Here is a 16,950-nt window from a genome sequence, read left to right as displayed (position 1 = left end):
TAGGTGGCTATTACCCCCCACCCCCGTCCCAATTTTTCACACTTTCTATCTGGTCACCCTATTACCATATGATATCGACTGTAAATCCATAGCCCTAACCAACAGGAAACTCATGAAAAGAGCAAATAAATCACTGTCTTACATAGTGGGCTATTATGATTAGATGTAAGTGATTAAGGGAGTCCTGAAATTAAGTGCACAGGGAGCAGAGCATAAAGTGAGTGTTCACAATGATGGCTGCAATCAGCCCTCCTGCAAAGGAGCACAGAGGGCTCTCTCTCTATAAAAAGAGCTGGGATTCTCAAACATCTCAGGCCTGGCTTAGGGAAAAAGACTGACAGGCAACAGCTGAGAGTATTTTGTATTGATCCTGTAACATCCTGGCATACCAGGGAGGGTGGTGGTGAAGGAAGCTTTCTGATGACATAAATAAACTCCAAGTCCCTAAGCATTATATTATATGGGCTTTTATTTTCAGCAGTTTAATCCACACTCCTACAAAAAGCTTCTATCCTTCGAATAATCCAAACCCTCACCCCCCCCAAAAGGAAGAAATCTTTCTCCGTTTGTCAGCTGATAACCTGCCTCAGTCCCGATGAAACCAGGCTCCCCCTTCCACTTTACAAGGTACTAGCCCCATCCTTGGAGAATAAACCTCATCTACACGCCCCCAAACTCCTTCTCAAACCCTACCACACACGGATGTCTCCTCCCACCCCACCCCCCTCCCCTAGCCCACCCCACAACCCAACCCCCTTCTCCCAGCGCCCCCCAAGCACTCGCACTCCCTCCAGCCCACCCTTCCCCACTACACCCAAGCAAACCTCCCCCCCACACACACCCCCCCCCCCCCCAGGCCCCCCCCCTCTCCCCCCCCCCCCCCCCCCCCCCCCCGCGCCCCGGGCCCGAAACTACCCTAACGGTTTCTTTGGCTGAGAGGGACAGGCCGAGACCGGGACACGGAAACCGTTACCCGCCCCGCTCCCTCTGCTTGGCGCGCCCCCCCGGACCGATACCTTGTAGAAGGCCCCGTTGGAGCCGCGCACTTCCACGGTCAGCTCCTCCATGTTGAGACCGCAAAGGACGCCGGGACGGGCTTCTAGAAACTGTCACCACTGGGGGGGGGGGGCCCTCTCCGGGCTCCCTTTCCGAGTCCTCACACACCGCGGGGCGGCGCCGGCTCGGCTCCCTCTCCCCTCGCACTGGGGGCGGGGTGTTCCCGCTCGGCTCCCCGGCCCCTCCCCACACACTGGAGCGGCTAATTCCCTCTCACGCCGGGCGGGGCGCCTGTCCCCCTCCGAGCGGCCTCTTCCTGCTCGGGTCTCCTCCGGCCTTCCCCTCGCGCCCTGGGCGAGCCTGAGTCCCGCTCGCCCGCCCCGGGGAGGGGCAGAACTGGCTCCCCCACGGCGCGGGCTGACTCCTAACGCACACCAGGGCTGGCTGCCACCTGGCCCCAGAGCTCCCTCGGGGCCGCCACCCAGAGAGCGGGGCGCTGGCTAGTCCCCCGCAGCGGGCTCATTACCCCGCCACCCGAGGCCTAACCCTAACCACCCCTGCCTAGCCCATTCCCCGGGCGAACTCAGTCCCGCAGGGCTCCGGACCCGGGAGAGGGTTGGCTAGTCCCCAGGAGAAGGGTCTCGCTTCCTGCCCACACGCGGGATCGCAAGGGAACTCCCTCCATGCTCCCACAGCCAGGGCGGAGCTGGCTGATCCCCAGGAGATGGGGGCTCACCCCCACCCCGCCTGTTTACAGCCGCCAAGAGGGGGGCTAAGTCTCGCAGGACAGAGTGCCTGGGCACTACCCCTTCACGATCAGACCCAGGAAACCTATTTCCCTTCCTCGCCCTGGAGAGGGGGGCCTTCCACAGGCACAGGACAGCAGGCTACCTTGTTCATCCCTTAATCACCACCTCCCACCCACCCACACTTCTTCCACCACTCCCACAACACTGTATTGTTTACTCACTGATTGTTTATGCCCTGCCAAAGAGTTGGATCAAATGTTGTGAAGGGGGAGGCATAACACTGGAAGCAGAGTTGCGGGTTGCTGGGAGGGAAAGAGCAGGTGTTGAATGATGGAGGAAAGATGAAGGAAGCGGAATCCAGTATGTTTAAATCACTCAAAGTTGATAAGCCTTATGCCTGTCATCATCCTATTCACTTGTATGTTATGTTCCCTTCTTCCTCAACCATTTGTCTGTCTTCATCCTTTTGGATTACATGTACTTTGGGGTAAGGGCTGTGTCTTCTGTGTTTGGAAAGTACCTGCACGTTGTGGACACTAATATAAACAAGAATCCCTAGGAGAGGGAGGATCTCTAAATACACAGGAGGGCCTGACTCCAAGAAAAAAGCGTATGTGTATATACACAGACATAGGAGGGCAGGACTTTCCCACACATACAAATGGGGCCCTGGCCTCCCCAAATTGCAGCGGGCTTTTCCCAAATAGGCACATAAGGGGCTGAAGAGGTGGCTCTCCAAATTCACACAGAAAACCCTTAGTCTGGGAAATGATGCATACAACTCTGTGCACCACACAATACGGGGCCTAAATGAGTACTTCTCTCAACCTCTAAAACAAAACAGACTCCTTGCAATTACAAAATGTCAAATGAATGGGAAAGGTTTGATGTTTTTTTTTTTTAATGTATAAACATATTCTGTGAGATGAAAGGTTAAGATTTCAGAAACTGCCTACTAATCTCAGACAAGTATCTAAACTCCTAGTTAAACATATAAAAATTACCTTTTCATAGCCGCTGATGGTTATAACACTTAATATTAATCATGTTCTCTCATTCATATATTAGAAAACTAATTGTAATATACACAATCTCCATAGGCAATTTATTTTAGTGCTTAACTACCCTGACAGGAAGGTTTTCCTAATGACCAACCTAAACTGCCGTTGCTGCAATTTAAGCCCATTGCTTCCTGTCCTATACTCAGAGGTTAAAGAGAACAATCTTTCTCCCTCCTTGTAACAACCTTTTATGTACTTGAAAACTATTATCATGTTCCCTCTCAGTATTCTCTTCTCCAGACTAAACAAACCTATTTTTTTTCAATCTTCCCTCATTGGTCATGTTTTCTAGACCTTTGATCATTTTTGTTGCTCTTCTCTGGACTTCCTCCAATTTGTCCACGTTTCCTGAAATGTGGTGCCTAGAGCTGAACACAACACTCCAGTTGAGGTCTAATGAGCGCGGAATAGAGCTTAAGAATTACTCCTCGTGTCTTGCTTACAACACTCCTGCTAATACATCCCAGAATGATGTTTGCTTTTTTTGCACCAGTGTTAAATTGTTGACTCATATTTAACTTGTGATCCAGTCTGACCCGCAGATCCCTTTCTGCAGTACTCCTTCCTAGGCACTCATTTCCCATATTATATGGTTACAACTGATTGTTCCTTCCTAAGTGGAGTACTTTGCATTTGTCCTTATTGAATTTCATCCAGTTTACTTCAGACCATTTCTCCAGGTTATCCAGATGATTTTGAATTCTATACCTATCCTCCAAAGCACTTGCAACCCCTCCCAGCTTGGTATCATCTGCAAACTTTATAAGTGTACTCTCTATTCTTCTTCTTTCATCTGGCTGGTGTAGAGCAGCAACTACAATTTCAGCTGAAGTTGATCAAGCCAAATAGCTACATCAGGAGTAGCAGAATTTATTGCAGTAATGTCTCCTTCATATTTAGAAAATTGGGCAGTAGGTAGTGATATGTTCGATGGTCTGTTCTGGGGAACAACACTTACACACCAGGGAGTCCTTGATTTTCCATTTGTGCATTAGATATCCGCATCTACCATGGTTGGTTCAAATTCAGTTCAGAGTTGACCAAGATGACTGTGGAAATCATCGATAAAGATATTGAACAGAACCAAACCCAGAACTGATCCCTGTGGGATCCCACTTGATATCCCTTCCAGCTTGACTGTGAACTACTGATAACTAGTCTCTGCGAACAGTTTTCCAACCAGTTATGCACCCACCTAATAGTAGCTCCATCAGGTTGTATTTCCCTAATTTATTTATGAGGTCATGTAAGTATCAAAAGCCTTACTAAAGTCAAGATATACCACATCTACAGTTTCCCTGCATCCACAAGGCTTGTTACCCTTCAAAAAAAGCTATTATGTTGGTTTGACATAGTTTGTTCTTGACAAATCCATGCTGTTACTTATCATCTTATCATCTTCTAGGTGTTTGCAAATTAGTTGCTTAATTATTTACTCCATTATCTTTCTGAGTACTGAAGTTGAACTGACTGTAATTCCCCGGATTGTCCTTATTTCCCTTTTTATAGATTGGCACTCTATTTGCCCTTTTCCAGTCCTCTGGAATCTCTCCCATCTTCCATGTCTTTAATGGCTCAGATATCTCCTCAGTCAGCTCCTTGATTATTCTAGGATGTATTTCATCAGGCCCTGGTGACTTGAAGACATCTAACTAGTCTAAGTAATTTTTAACTTGTTTTTTCCCTATTTTAGCCTCTGCTCCTACCTCATTTTCACTTGCTTTCACTAAGGTAGACATCCAATCGCTACTAGCCTTTTTGGTGAAAACTGAAACAAAAAATCATTTAGCATTTCTGCTATTTCCATATTTTCTGTTATTATTTCCCCCCCCCCCGCCGCGCATTGAGTAATGGGCCTATCCTGTCCTGGGTCTTCCTCTTGCTTGTAATGTATATATAGAATGTTTTATTGCTACCCTTTATGTCTCTACCTAGTTTAATCTCATTTTGTGCCTTGGCCTTTCTAATTTTGTCCTACATACTTGTGTTATTTGTTTATATTCATCCTTTGTAATTTGACCTAATTTCCACTTTTTGTAGGACTGTTTTTTGAGGATCAGATCATTGAAGATCTCCTGGTTAAGCCAACGTGGTCTTTTGCCATACTTCCTATCTTTCCTACACTATGGGATAGTTTGCTCTTTTGCCCTTAATAATGTCTCTTTGAAAAACTGCCAACTCTCTTGAACTGTTTTTCCCTTAGACTTGCTTACCTACCAACTCCCCAAGTTTGCTAAAGTCTATCTTCTTGAAATCCATTATCTTTATTATGCTGTTTTCCCTCCTACCATTCCTTAGAGTCATGAACTCTACCATTTCATGATCACTTTCACCTAAGCTGCCTTCCATTTTCAAATTCTCAATCAGTTCTTCTCTATTTGCCATTTTCACTGGCATTCACAATATAACAGTTCTTCATCACTATGGTGGGTGGGTTGGGAATAAGGCTGGAGCACTGCCTGCTGTGGCACTGCCAGAAGTAGCCAGCAGCCAGTGTCCTCCCTGTGACAGAGCCACATACTCTTCCCCCGCTGGCATGACAGTCTTCTCTAGCTGGATAGCTTCCTCAGCCTTGGATAGCTCCATATGAATACTCTCAATGAATTCCTCATGGGCAGCGATGCTCCTCAGCCTAGCTACCTTCTCCTGTAGCTCTCCCACCTGCTTTCTGAGAAATTCCACCAGCAGACACCTTTTAAATTTTTTCTTTCCCTATTTTAGCCTCTGATTTTCACGGGCATTCACTATGTTAGACGTCCAATCACTACTAACCTTTTTGGTGAAAACTAAAAAAAATCAGTTAGCACTTCTGCCATTTCCACATTATCTCCCCCCCACTGCCGCCCTTATTGAATAATGGGTCTACCTTGTCCTTGGTCTTCCTCGTGCTTCTAATGTATTTGTAGAATGTTTTCTTGTTACCCTTTATGTCTCTAGCTATCATGTGAGCATAATTTTTTTCAGCAGGTTAGAAAAGTTTTCTTTTCTTTTTTCCACTCAGATATTTCAAAATTTTGTTTGGGGATCTGGTAGTACTAGGGATACAATGGCTGCTTGATTTGCATCTTCCTTAGTCCTTTCACGTGCATAAATATTTTCTTTTTACTGAGTCACATTAATTTCATTTCAACCTTTAACTACAAGAAATATTGGATAAATCTTTATCGGAAAAATCTCGGCTGGTTATTAAATGGTTTTGTGTCATAAAAAGAGGCAATAAGGGTCCAGTTATGCATGGTGCTGAGTGCCCTCTGTTCCCATTAGTTGAGGGCACTCAGCACCTTGGAGGATCAAGCTATGAGAGGCTCAAAAGGAATATTATGTAACAAACAGTTATGCAACGAAAGATCCAATGGCAAAAAATTGAATTGTTTAAAGACCTTCTCTGGGAAGTCTAATAATATTTCTGAAGCTATTCATTGTTTCAGTGTTCAATATTTGGAAAAAATTGTGTCATGATGTAAAAATGAAACCTTAAATATTAGGCATCATCCTCAGCAGTAAAAATGGCAAACCAAATTCCATTGTGTATGAATTAAGGTATGTAATAGGTATCAAATGAAGTTATTTTAGAACGGTAAAAAGCATCAGTATGACCATATTTGGAATATTATGCACAGTTCTGGTCAATAATGATAACAAGAATTGGCTTGAGCCAATGTAATCTGCATGTGAATTTGACTGATTAAAATTGTTTTGCTGAAAATATGCACTTGATGGTGTTTAAAAGGACAAGCTTGTTTACAGACTATTAGTGCGGCAGGTTGCTGCAGCTGGGGAAAAATGGGGCACAGGGCAGCTGTTTTCAGGAGGTTGGACAGCCACTTGGAAGCAATCAGACTAAGGAAGATGACTGCACCAAATTCCGCTTTCATTTAGATTACTGTAAATCAGGAGTGACTACTGAAGTCAATTTAGCTACTCCAGACTTGCACTGGTATAAATATGAACAGAAACTTAAGACCATTCATGAATCTTCTTTTCTATTCTCTAAGAACAAGCAGGCAGCTTGCAATAATTACCATGAATAATGCCTATCACAGGCTAAACTTTTAATGTACTGTAGCATAATTTAATCCAACAATAGTATTGAAAGGCCAGATCTGTAAAGGTATTTAGGTGCCTAATGATCCAGTTAGGTGCCTAGTGGGATTTTTCAAAACTGCCTAGGTGCCTAACTCCCATTAATTTCAATAGCATTTATATGTGCCTAAATACCTTTAATAATCTGTCTCTAAGTGCTTTGCCTAATCAGGGCCTAAGTAACTTCAGTCTGTGTTTTATGTAAAGTTTTTACTAGTAACTGGTTAAGTCTAGATAAACATCTAAAGTTTGAATGCTTATCAGAAGCCATCTTGGTCTAGAAAACAGGGTGGAAATCTTAAGAAAAAAATTCCCATGAGCTTTTTTGTAAATTGTTGTTCTGCCTAGTTTGCAAGCACCATGAAAGTATTTTAATGCATCTGGTTCCAGCTAAAACATAGAAAGTGAAGAGGCATCTGAAAATAGTAAGAGGGTTATAGGAGGGGTGTGACAGGGTACTGGGCAAGAACTATTGACTCAGCTCTCTGTCACACCAGCTCCCATTAAGGGAAGTAAATTGGAGCTGGCTAGAGAAAACCTGTGCCTAATTGGGCGGGCAGCTGTCTCCCATTCACCAATTCCCTCCCTCCTGGGTGCAGACACTAGAACCCAAGCGGTGTATGGTGAAAAGGTGGCAGGAGCACAACCTGTGAATAAATGACTCCAGTCATTACTCAACCCCAGGGTCTCTGAGTGACTTTGTCAGCACAGCAGGAGCCAAGAGGGTCCTGCAGTGACCCTGCTACAGGGGGAAAGAAGTAATTTTAAAATAGTAGTGGTCTAACTTCAAAATGTTTAAAGGTTTGGTTTAGATACACATCCCAAAGTTCAGCTGGAAACCTTAATAAGACAACTTTTATTTCTTGATATATGCACTCTCAAGAGTATCAATTCCTGTTTTGTTGTTCACTGTGGGCCAAATCTTGCAACCCCATGCAAAGCCCAATAGGTTGCACACATACACAATGGGAAATGACTGCCTAGGAAGGAATACTGCGGAAAGGGACCGGGGGGTCACAGTGGATCTAAAGCTAAATATGAGTCAACAGTGTAATGCTGTTGCAAAAAAAGCAAACATCATTCTAGGATGTATTAGCAGGAGTATTGTAAGCAAGACATGAGAAGTAATTCTTCTGCTCTACTTCACACTAATTAGGCCTCAACTGGAGTATTGTGTCCAGTTTTGGGCACCACATTTCAGGAAAGATGTGGACAAATTGGAGAAAGTCCAGAGAAGAGCAACAAAAATGATTAAAGGTCTAGAAAACATGACCTATGAGGGAAGATTAAACAAACCCAATTTTTTCAGTCTGGAGAAGAGAAGACAGAGGGGACATAACAGTTTTCAAGTTCATAAAAGGTTGTTACAAGGAGGAGGGAGAAAAATTGTTCTTCTTAACCTCTGAGGATAGGACAAGAAGCAATGGGCTTAAATTGCAGCAAGGGCAGTTTAGGTTGGACATTAGGAAAAACTTCCTAACTGTCAGAGTGGTTAAGCACTGGAATAAATTGTCTAGGGAGGTTGTGGAATCTCCATCATTGGAGATTTTTAAGAGCAGGTTGGACAAACGCCTGTCAGAGATGGTATAGATCAGGGATGGGAAACCTTTTTGGCCCGAGGGCCACATTGGGGTTGCGCAACTGTATGGAGGGCCGGGTAGGGAAGGCTGTGCCTCCCCAAACAGCCTGGCCCCCGCACCCATCCATCCCCTCCCACTTCCCGTCCCCTGACTATCCCCCTCAGAACCTCCAACCCAACTGCCAACTGCCTCGACCCCATCCACAGCCCCCCGGGGACTCCCACCCCCTATCCAACCGACCTCTGCTCCTCGTCCCCTGACCACAGAAGGAGCTCGCAGCCGCAACATCTGGCCAGAGCCAGCTGCGCTCCCCACATTGCTCAGCGGGAGCAGTGGGCCAGAGCGCGGCCCACACAGTGGTGTGGCTGTGGGGGAGAGGCTCGGGACTAGGCTCTTCATTCCACAAACCTTCCCCACTGTATTAAGACATAGGAGCCTTCATGGAGCACAGCTTTGGATCTCCAACTTGTAACTTCTTTTTCACATTTGAGCAAGTGCTTACAGAAAAGGGGGCAGGATTCTGATTTGTGGAATTAGAAATGGCATAAAACTGATTAAATGTAAGATACTAATTCTTGTAGAATATTTTTCATTATGTGAGAACCCAAAAAATTTGTTTTCACGCTAAATGTAATCCTGTAAATCTCACTCCTCAAAAGTAGTTCCATATAAATCAATAAGACTACTCCTGGGAGTACTAGTCATTTACATAATGCGTTTTTTAAAATATACCTTGACAAAAACTACGTTAAAATTGAGTTAAGATACCAATTATATGGCTGAAATAATTACAGGGATATTGTAATTACCTTAAAAATCACCCTTATAAACCCAGGAAATTCAGAATTTAAGTTAAACTTAAATGAAATCCAAACATTAAAAGTATAGAAATACTCAAATAGGGCACCCAAATAACTTTAACTCTGCTCTAGTGACTTTATGCAATAACCATATGTGTATGATTAAGGAATTTTAGTGTCTGTGGTCCCAAACAAGATTGAACTGATTTTTTTAAAGACACACTAGATTCTGCCCCCCCATGGCTGTAGAGAAAAACTTGAAAGTTTGACTTGTATGTACCCTAATGGCTCAGAAATAAGAAGATAAATAAAAAGAACCTTTTTATTATTGTTATATATTACAAGGTAGGGTAACCAGACAGCAACTGTGAAAAATCGGGACGGGGGTGGAGAGTAATAGGAGCCTATATAAGAAAAAGACCCAAAAATCAGGACTGCCCTATAAAATCGGGACAACTGGTCACCCTATTACAAGGTGATCAACTCTTTCTGTTACAAGAGATATTAGTGTCTTCATTGACTTACAAGCCTTTCCAGGAAAGTGAAAGGGAGCTGTTGCATTTTACTGGGCATAGTCCCAGAGCTTTGTTATTAAAAACAAGAGCAAACTATCTAAACATATTTTTCTTTGCAGAAATATTTAGGCAAAATTGAGAGTGCAGACAAATTCAGACATGTCTCTTCATTTACTAACCAAAAGTGTTATGATCTTGTTTTTACATTCCATTTTACACATGAAAAGGCTACTGTTACATTTATGGTACACACACAAAGATATTAGATTTTTAAAATTACTCTTTTTGGAAGATTGCAATTTAATACTACTTTATTTCTTAGAATCTAGAACCCCAACACCCAAGAACCCAAAACCAGAGAGAGACAAAGCAAGCTACTCGATAAAGCAGAGAGGCACAACAACTCAACTCACCTTGCTCTGTGTTGGTTCTTCACCAACTGACTGCTGAAAAAACAGATCTCACACACTTCTGTACAAAGCCCCCTAGCCTGCAAGCAGGACCAGGAAACCCCTTGCAATTCAACCAGAGGTTATCGGCCCATTACAGGAGTGAGTGTGTGAAGTTCTGTGGCCTGGGATGTGCAGGAGGTCAGAGTAGACGATCACAATGGTCCCTTCTGCTGTTATAGTCTATGCAACTTAAAGCGATAGCTTGTAATTTTAACACAGTTTTCAATACACCATAGCTACCACTTAGCAACCTCTGTGATGCAATGAAAAACAATCCCTGCTAACTCCTCTTTGAAGTGGGTTAAATGTCTATGGCTTGTTTGCTTGTTCTTAGGGTTGCCAACTTTCTACTTGCACAAAACTGAACACCCATGCCCTGCCCTGCCCCTCCTCCGAGGCCCTGCCCATGCCCTGCCCCTGCTCCGATGCCCCCCCCATTCACTCCATCCCCCGTCCCCCCATCGCTCGCTCTCCACGCCCTCACTCGCTCATTTTCACCAGGCTGGCTCAGGAGGCTAGGGTGTAGGAGGGGGTGAGGACTCCGGCTGGGGCTGCGGGCTCTGGGGTGGGGCCAGAGTTGAGCGGTTTGGGGTGCAGGAGGGGGCTCTGGGCTGGAGCCGAGGGGTTCGGCGTATGGGAGGGGGCTCCGGCCTGAGGCAGGGGGTTGCGGTGTGGGAGGAGGTACGGGGTCTGGGGTGGGGCCAGAAATGAGGGATTCAGGGTGCGGGAGGGGGCTCTGGATTGGGGCAGGGGGTTGGTGTCCCAGGTGGTTTGAGGGCTCTGGCTGGGGGGTGCAGACTCCAGGGTGGGGCTGGGGTGTAGGAGGGTGCTCCAGGCTGGGACCGAGGGTTTGGAGGGCAGGAGGGGGATCAGGACTGGGGTGCGGGAGGGGACACACTTACATAAATTCACCCACATTAAATATTTCACAGATATAGGGTTCAAATTCACTCAATTTAGAAAATGAAGAGGATATGAATAACTCACAAAATACAATAGGTGGCATATTATTATATGCTGGCCGCTGTTGCTGGAATCTAAAAAGAGAAAGTGATTGAGTCAATTCATCATCAACCATATAATGAAGGCCTGAAGTACCAATGTTAAAAGAAAATATTTCTTGACTGTGCTCCTCATCTCCACTGAAATAGCTCAGATGTGTAAGAATTTCAAGAGTTTCAACTTTTCACCCATTTGTTCAGGAGCCACTAGGTGACATGCGTGCTCACCAAAATAAAAGACTTATTCCAGGCAACAAAGTACTCAGTGTTGTGTGAAAAGTAGTTGTAATGATGAGTGAAACAAACTTCTGGCCTGCTTTTGCCACATGGGTGAGTTTCAGATTTGCCATTGTGTAGCCAGCCTTCATATGCTGTGAAAACAGAACTGGCAGCTGTCATTCAAAAAGCAAATGGGACCATCATATGAAAGCTGCTCTTGGCCATGGTGACAAGAATCCTGGTACAAGAAACTCATACTATACCAGATAACAAAGTCAGATACAGGGCCGGCTCCAGGCACCAGCCCACCAAGCTTGTGCTTGGGGCGGCACCTGGAGGGGGGCGGCGCGGCGCTCCGGCTGCTGGGGAGAGCGGGGCCACGGCCGGGCTCACCGCCCTCCCCCCGGCGCTCTGGCTGCCCTCCCCCCTGGCACCCTCCCCCCGGCCGCCAGGGGGAGAGCGGCGAGCCCCAGCTGGGGCTCGCCGCCCTCTCGCCGCCCTGCCCCCAGCACTCTGGCCGCCGGGGGGAGAGCGGAGCCCCCGCCGGGGCTCGCCGCCCTCCTCCCAGGGCTCCGGCAGCCCTCCCCCCGGCTGCCGGGGGCAGAGCGGAGCCCCTGCTGGGGGGAGCGCGGAGCCCCTGCTGGGGCTCGCCCCCTTCCCCCCCCCCCCCCCCCGGGGGGGGGGGGGGCGGCCGGAGGCTTTTTTGCCTGGGGCGGCAAAAAAGCCAGAGCCGGCCCTGGTCATATAACAACACTAATCTTTAAACCCTTACCCTATTTATGAAAGCTTCAAGAAGTTATTGTTATTGGGTGAAATTAACCCAGTACAGAGGGGCTGTAAAATGCTTCCATTGCAACTTAAACCCAGCTTTACTTTAAATGGTATAGATAGCCTTTTGTAGGCCCTGTGCACTGAAGTGAATTTCACTCATTCACAGACACTGCCTTGCATACAGTTGGCAAGGAACTTTGTTGTTTTGGAAATTTCCATTCCCAGGGTAGAGCTGGGACCTCTGTACATCCCTAGGGATGTAATTCATCATAAATACAAAACCTCTGACCCCCTCTGTAGCAACATATGAAGATGACCTAGCATATTGAGGAGTAAGCTGATAGTGAAGGGATGCTGAAGTTTGCTCAATCCCCCAGCTTCCCATAGTTCTGCAGCATCCCCCAACACAAGGCACTGCCTAAAATTTTATCCCTTTATATTTGTTCACTTTATGTTTATCCCTTTATATTTGTTCTTTCTTGGTTTATTACTTTCTTTAACCTAAAAGAAAAATACATAGACTGAAAAACAAAAAGTGTTTTGCTCTTTGTGCATGGAAAACATGAAACCTATGGAACATAGCTGAGTTTTAAATTAAAATAGCAGGTCTGCACTAGACTTTTAGGTTCCAATCCTGCAGCCCTTTCTCACGTAGATAATCCTCATTAATGTTCCCTTACCTATGTTCCCTTGAGCAGTGTTGAGCACCTAGTTGAAATGCCAGTGGGAGGTCTGGGTGCTCATCCCCACTAAAGATAAAGTCCTTAATGAATTAGAAATAAATAAAAACACACAGGAATGTGAATATAGTAATTTGAATGTGGGCAACCCTCTCTTTAATCTTTGTATACTTATGGTTCTGTCCACATGGAGCTTTAAGCAGAGTTTAGGAATCATATTTAAACCCAGCTTAAATACAATTCTGGCTAGACCAGTTTCTAACAAGTTTAGCCAGTAAATGTGATGGGGCAAACCATGTCAGAACTATGCTTGAAAATACAGTTTAGATTAGACATGTCTTTTTAAATATGACTGCAATGTGTCCCTATCCATAGTGATCCCCAACCTGTGTTAGGAACTGGATTAGATAGAATCACCTTTAAACAGAGTTTAATCACAGTTTCTTAAGTCATTTCCCAGCCCAGTGTGATCAGGCCCTTGATGGAGTGGCAGCAGTAATGTCTTGAGGCATAGCTTAGAGGTAGATGCTAACTAAACTGAGAACTTCCTAGTTTTTCTGAATTTGTTTGTCACTCTTAACAAGGCTTTACCTTAAGAGAGAGAGAGAGAGAGAGAGAGAGAGAGAGAGTGTGTGTGTGTGTGTGTGTGTGTTGGGGGGATGGAATTTAACCTTTTACAGTTAAAAATAAGATAGCAATAATTATCTTAAATTATGCTAGGGATAAATGTAATTTATTCCTTTTGTGCCCCACTGGCTTTCCCCACCCTTCTGTTGAAAAGATCTTTAGAAAGCAACGTAATATAATTTAGAATCTAACATTGTGAGCATGCTGATGCAGGCTCCAACTATTCTGTTAATCCTTTAGACTGGCTTTCTTGAAACTTCTATCTATTATAGCATGCAACACGTATATTACATTTTAACTTCCGTATTACTACAATATATTGTTCTATTCTTAGTCCTTTTGAAGCTATGTGTATCAGTGAACGGGAATAGCTCTGATTCTGTTTCCAATACTATATTATTTTAAAGTAAAATAATAAAGATCATAATTATTAATAACTAAAGTGTACATGCATTGAAATCTAATTAGAACCAGCCTCAGGGATACTGCAACAATAATTGCTAACAAGTGTGTACCACACCATTTTTCTTTTTTTAACTTCCTCTTTGTGCCACAATCTTCAGTTGAAAATCTTCCATAGAAGGCAGGCCCTGGGTGTATTGTGTAGTAACTAAGGCCCCAAAGTTGTGACTTTTTATTATTTAAGAATTGCTCAAGCAACAAGGCCTTTTAGAAAAGACAGAACAGAGGGCTGACAGAATAAAAACCCAAGATCTAATGGCTAGATTTCTTCAACAGTCTGAAGAAATTCACAGTTGCTGCAGCCTTTTTGCAAGAAAGTACCACTGGTGCAGCTAAAAGAGACTTCCCCTTTTTCCCTGTATGTGAATGAATGAATTAAAAAAAATCAAACATTAAGATATGCTATGATGTGCTAGATACAGTAGTGAAAACAGGGAACTTGATGGAATCTAATATTGCAATTAAATAAAGTTATTAGTATAAAATGGATGTCAGCTATAACTGATACAGCTTTGGGCAAAATATTGTAAACTTTAATGACATGGTTTACCTCATAGGCAATCCTGTTTGGGAAAGAAAGGGGTTGTGTTCATATTGATTTCTTTAGTTTAAGTAATAAAGTGAAGAAGTAAGGCTAATATTTGCAATCAAGCATGCTGATGCTATCAAGTTAATGAAATGTACCTGTGATGAAAGAAGCAGTAAATAAAAAGAACTGAAACCAAATATTGTTTTTATAAGGACAGCTGGTCTCAAGAGTGGAAGAATCAGAAATGTAACTATTTGGTTAATAATGCACAAATTCAACTCAGCCATTCATACCAAGGTCCCACCAATGTTATTAAAACAAAGAGAACAGAAATGGAAGATTTATACAGCTTTCTGATCTGCTAGAGAACAAGAGTTCTTGAAGTGTCTTTGCATTGTATAATGGACTATTAAACAAGTTTAAAGACCATCAAAGAATATAGAGAGATTCTGTATAAATTTTATGAACTTTAAACTGGACATTTCAGCAACTAGCAGAGGGCTGATGGAGAAACTGAAACTTGAACAAGCATAATTGCAAAGTTAGCCAAGGGATGCACCACAAAAAGGACCATGGAAAGTGACTTGCAGAGGTAAGTTGCTGACTGGAGCAAACCAGCCAGTGTCCTAAGGTGGCTCTACCAACATTTACAGCCTAATTTGTCTTACACAGGCTAGTGTGACAAAATGTGCTGCATAAAGAGACTGGAAAATTCCAGTCCAAGTTGCAAGAACTGAAAAGCTGATGTCTTGTTCCCTCATTGGATAGTGAAAAAGGACAACTCTAATTTTGGTTGGACATTTCAAATCTTCAGTAGAAGTATGGGTCATGTTGTATGGATATTGATTTTAAAGACGTAAAGAGTTAGGGGTATTTATAATTTTTAAATTATTTAATATTAAATAGATAGGTTTGAAGTTAATTTTAAATAGAGCTTTTGCTTGTATGTGGTGATTTGGTGAATACTTAAAAGCATTTATTTAAATTAAAAGTTTATTGGTTAAACATAAGAAAGAACAAGTAATTAAGATGATCCAAAGGCCAAGGTGAAATGGAACTGGGCAGTGTTGCTGGAGAGTGTAACCATTATCTATGACAGGCCTGCATAGGCGACAACGTTGCGGGCTTCCTGGCTGTCAGTACATGTGCTGAGGCAGAACAGTTACCATTGGTCTCGGAGCTGGCATTGAGATTGCTGTAAGTGGACCAGACCTGAAGTCACTGACACCGTAGCAAATCCCAACATGGAAGCCAATGTGTGCACCATGTGTGACAGGCCTGAGAAGCTCAGCAGATTCTTTGCAGCTGCAGAGGTTTCCAGGGTGGTTAGCACCAAAAGGGCCTTTGCCCCTCGGTGAGCATGGGCTGTGCTGAGGAAACAACCAGCCTCAATGGTCCCAGCACAGGAACCAGAATCAACAACTGTGGCCTGATTGAGCCCCAGGATGTGGTACTAGGGAGTGGTGAGCCGAAGGGTGCACTCTACCTTTGTTACAAGAGTGACTAGCCTCTATGGTTGAGGAGTCCCACAAAGAGAACTCTGACAATGTGGAAGTCATCCTCTTCTTTGGTTTCAGAGGCCAAGAGTGCCCCAAGAGCTTGTGCCTCTTTGAGGACTGCTCCTGTGAAGGGGATCTCCTCCTGTCTCTATCCAAAGCTAAGGATGGAGAGGAATTCCCTTTAGCTGACCGAGGTGGTACTGATGCCAGGCAAAGAGTGGCTTCCACAAGGAGGTACCTGAGGTGTTCTCTCTGCTTCCTACTTCTTGTCTTGAAGCATCAGCAAATCACACACCTACTCCTGACACAACACTTATCCAAGCACTTCAGACAGCAAGAGTGAGGGTTGCTCATGGGCATTGGTTTGTGACACCAGAGCAGGGCTTGAAGCCTGGGGAACCTGGCACAGGCTTTCCTGGTACCAGGCAGAGCCCACAGTCCACTAACTACTAACAGTGGAGAATATGTTAAATGAGAGGGTGGGGGAAGAAAGAAGGCCCAAGGACTCAAAATGAGTACCACTAACTAACAACAAGAATTAACTATAACGGCTTGTTTGCAGAAGAATGAGCTAATAGCACACACTGACCACCAATGATAAGAAGGAACTGAAGGTTTGGCAGGGCGGCTCTGCCCTTATGCCTGTGGCTCAAAGCATGAGGGATACCAGATCACAGGTGTGGTCGCCACTATGAGTACTACTTGGGAAAACTCTCTGGCACTGGTGCACAAGACACACACACACATACTCCTAATGTAATGGACATCTGCAATCACTCGAAGAAGAATTTCAATATCAGTTGGTTTGCCAATATTAGCCTTATTTAATTCCCATTAAAGTCAAGAGGACTCTTTTCATTACTTTAATGGATGTTGGATTGGCCCTATTTGATGTTAACTTTGCCTGCTGAACTTTTTCAGTGATA

The 16,950-nt window shown here is 44.3% G+C and overlaps 1 protein-coding gene across 3 annotated transcripts in view; it reads right to left on the bottom strand.

Moving 5' to 3' along the window:
- Positions 1-1,095, bottom strand: part of FXR1 (FMR1 autosomal homolog 1) — a 69,240-nt gene extending 68,145 nt beyond the window's left edge. For all 3 annotated transcript variants that reach the window (XM_026650064.1, XM_026650066.1, XM_026650065.1), the window contains exon 1: positions 1,017-1,095. In XM_026650064.1, the coding sequence (XP_026505849.1) occupies positions 1,017-1,067 (51 nt within the window). In that variant the 5' untranslated portion in view covers positions 1,068-1,095. The remainder of the gene's footprint in view (positions 1-1,016) is intronic.
- Between the last annotated feature and the right edge of the window lie 15,855 nt (positions 1,096-16,950).

Source organism: Terrapene carolina, unplaced genomic scaffold, assembly GCF_002925995.2.
Source record: "Terrapene carolina triunguis isolate 2854851 unplaced genomic scaffold, T_m_triunguis-2.0 Scaffold88, whole genome shotgun sequence".
Classification (NCBI taxonomy): domain Eukaryota; kingdom Metazoa; phylum Chordata; order Testudines; family Emydidae; genus Terrapene; species Terrapene triunguis.
This window is presented reverse-complemented; position numbering and strand designations above follow the sequence as displayed.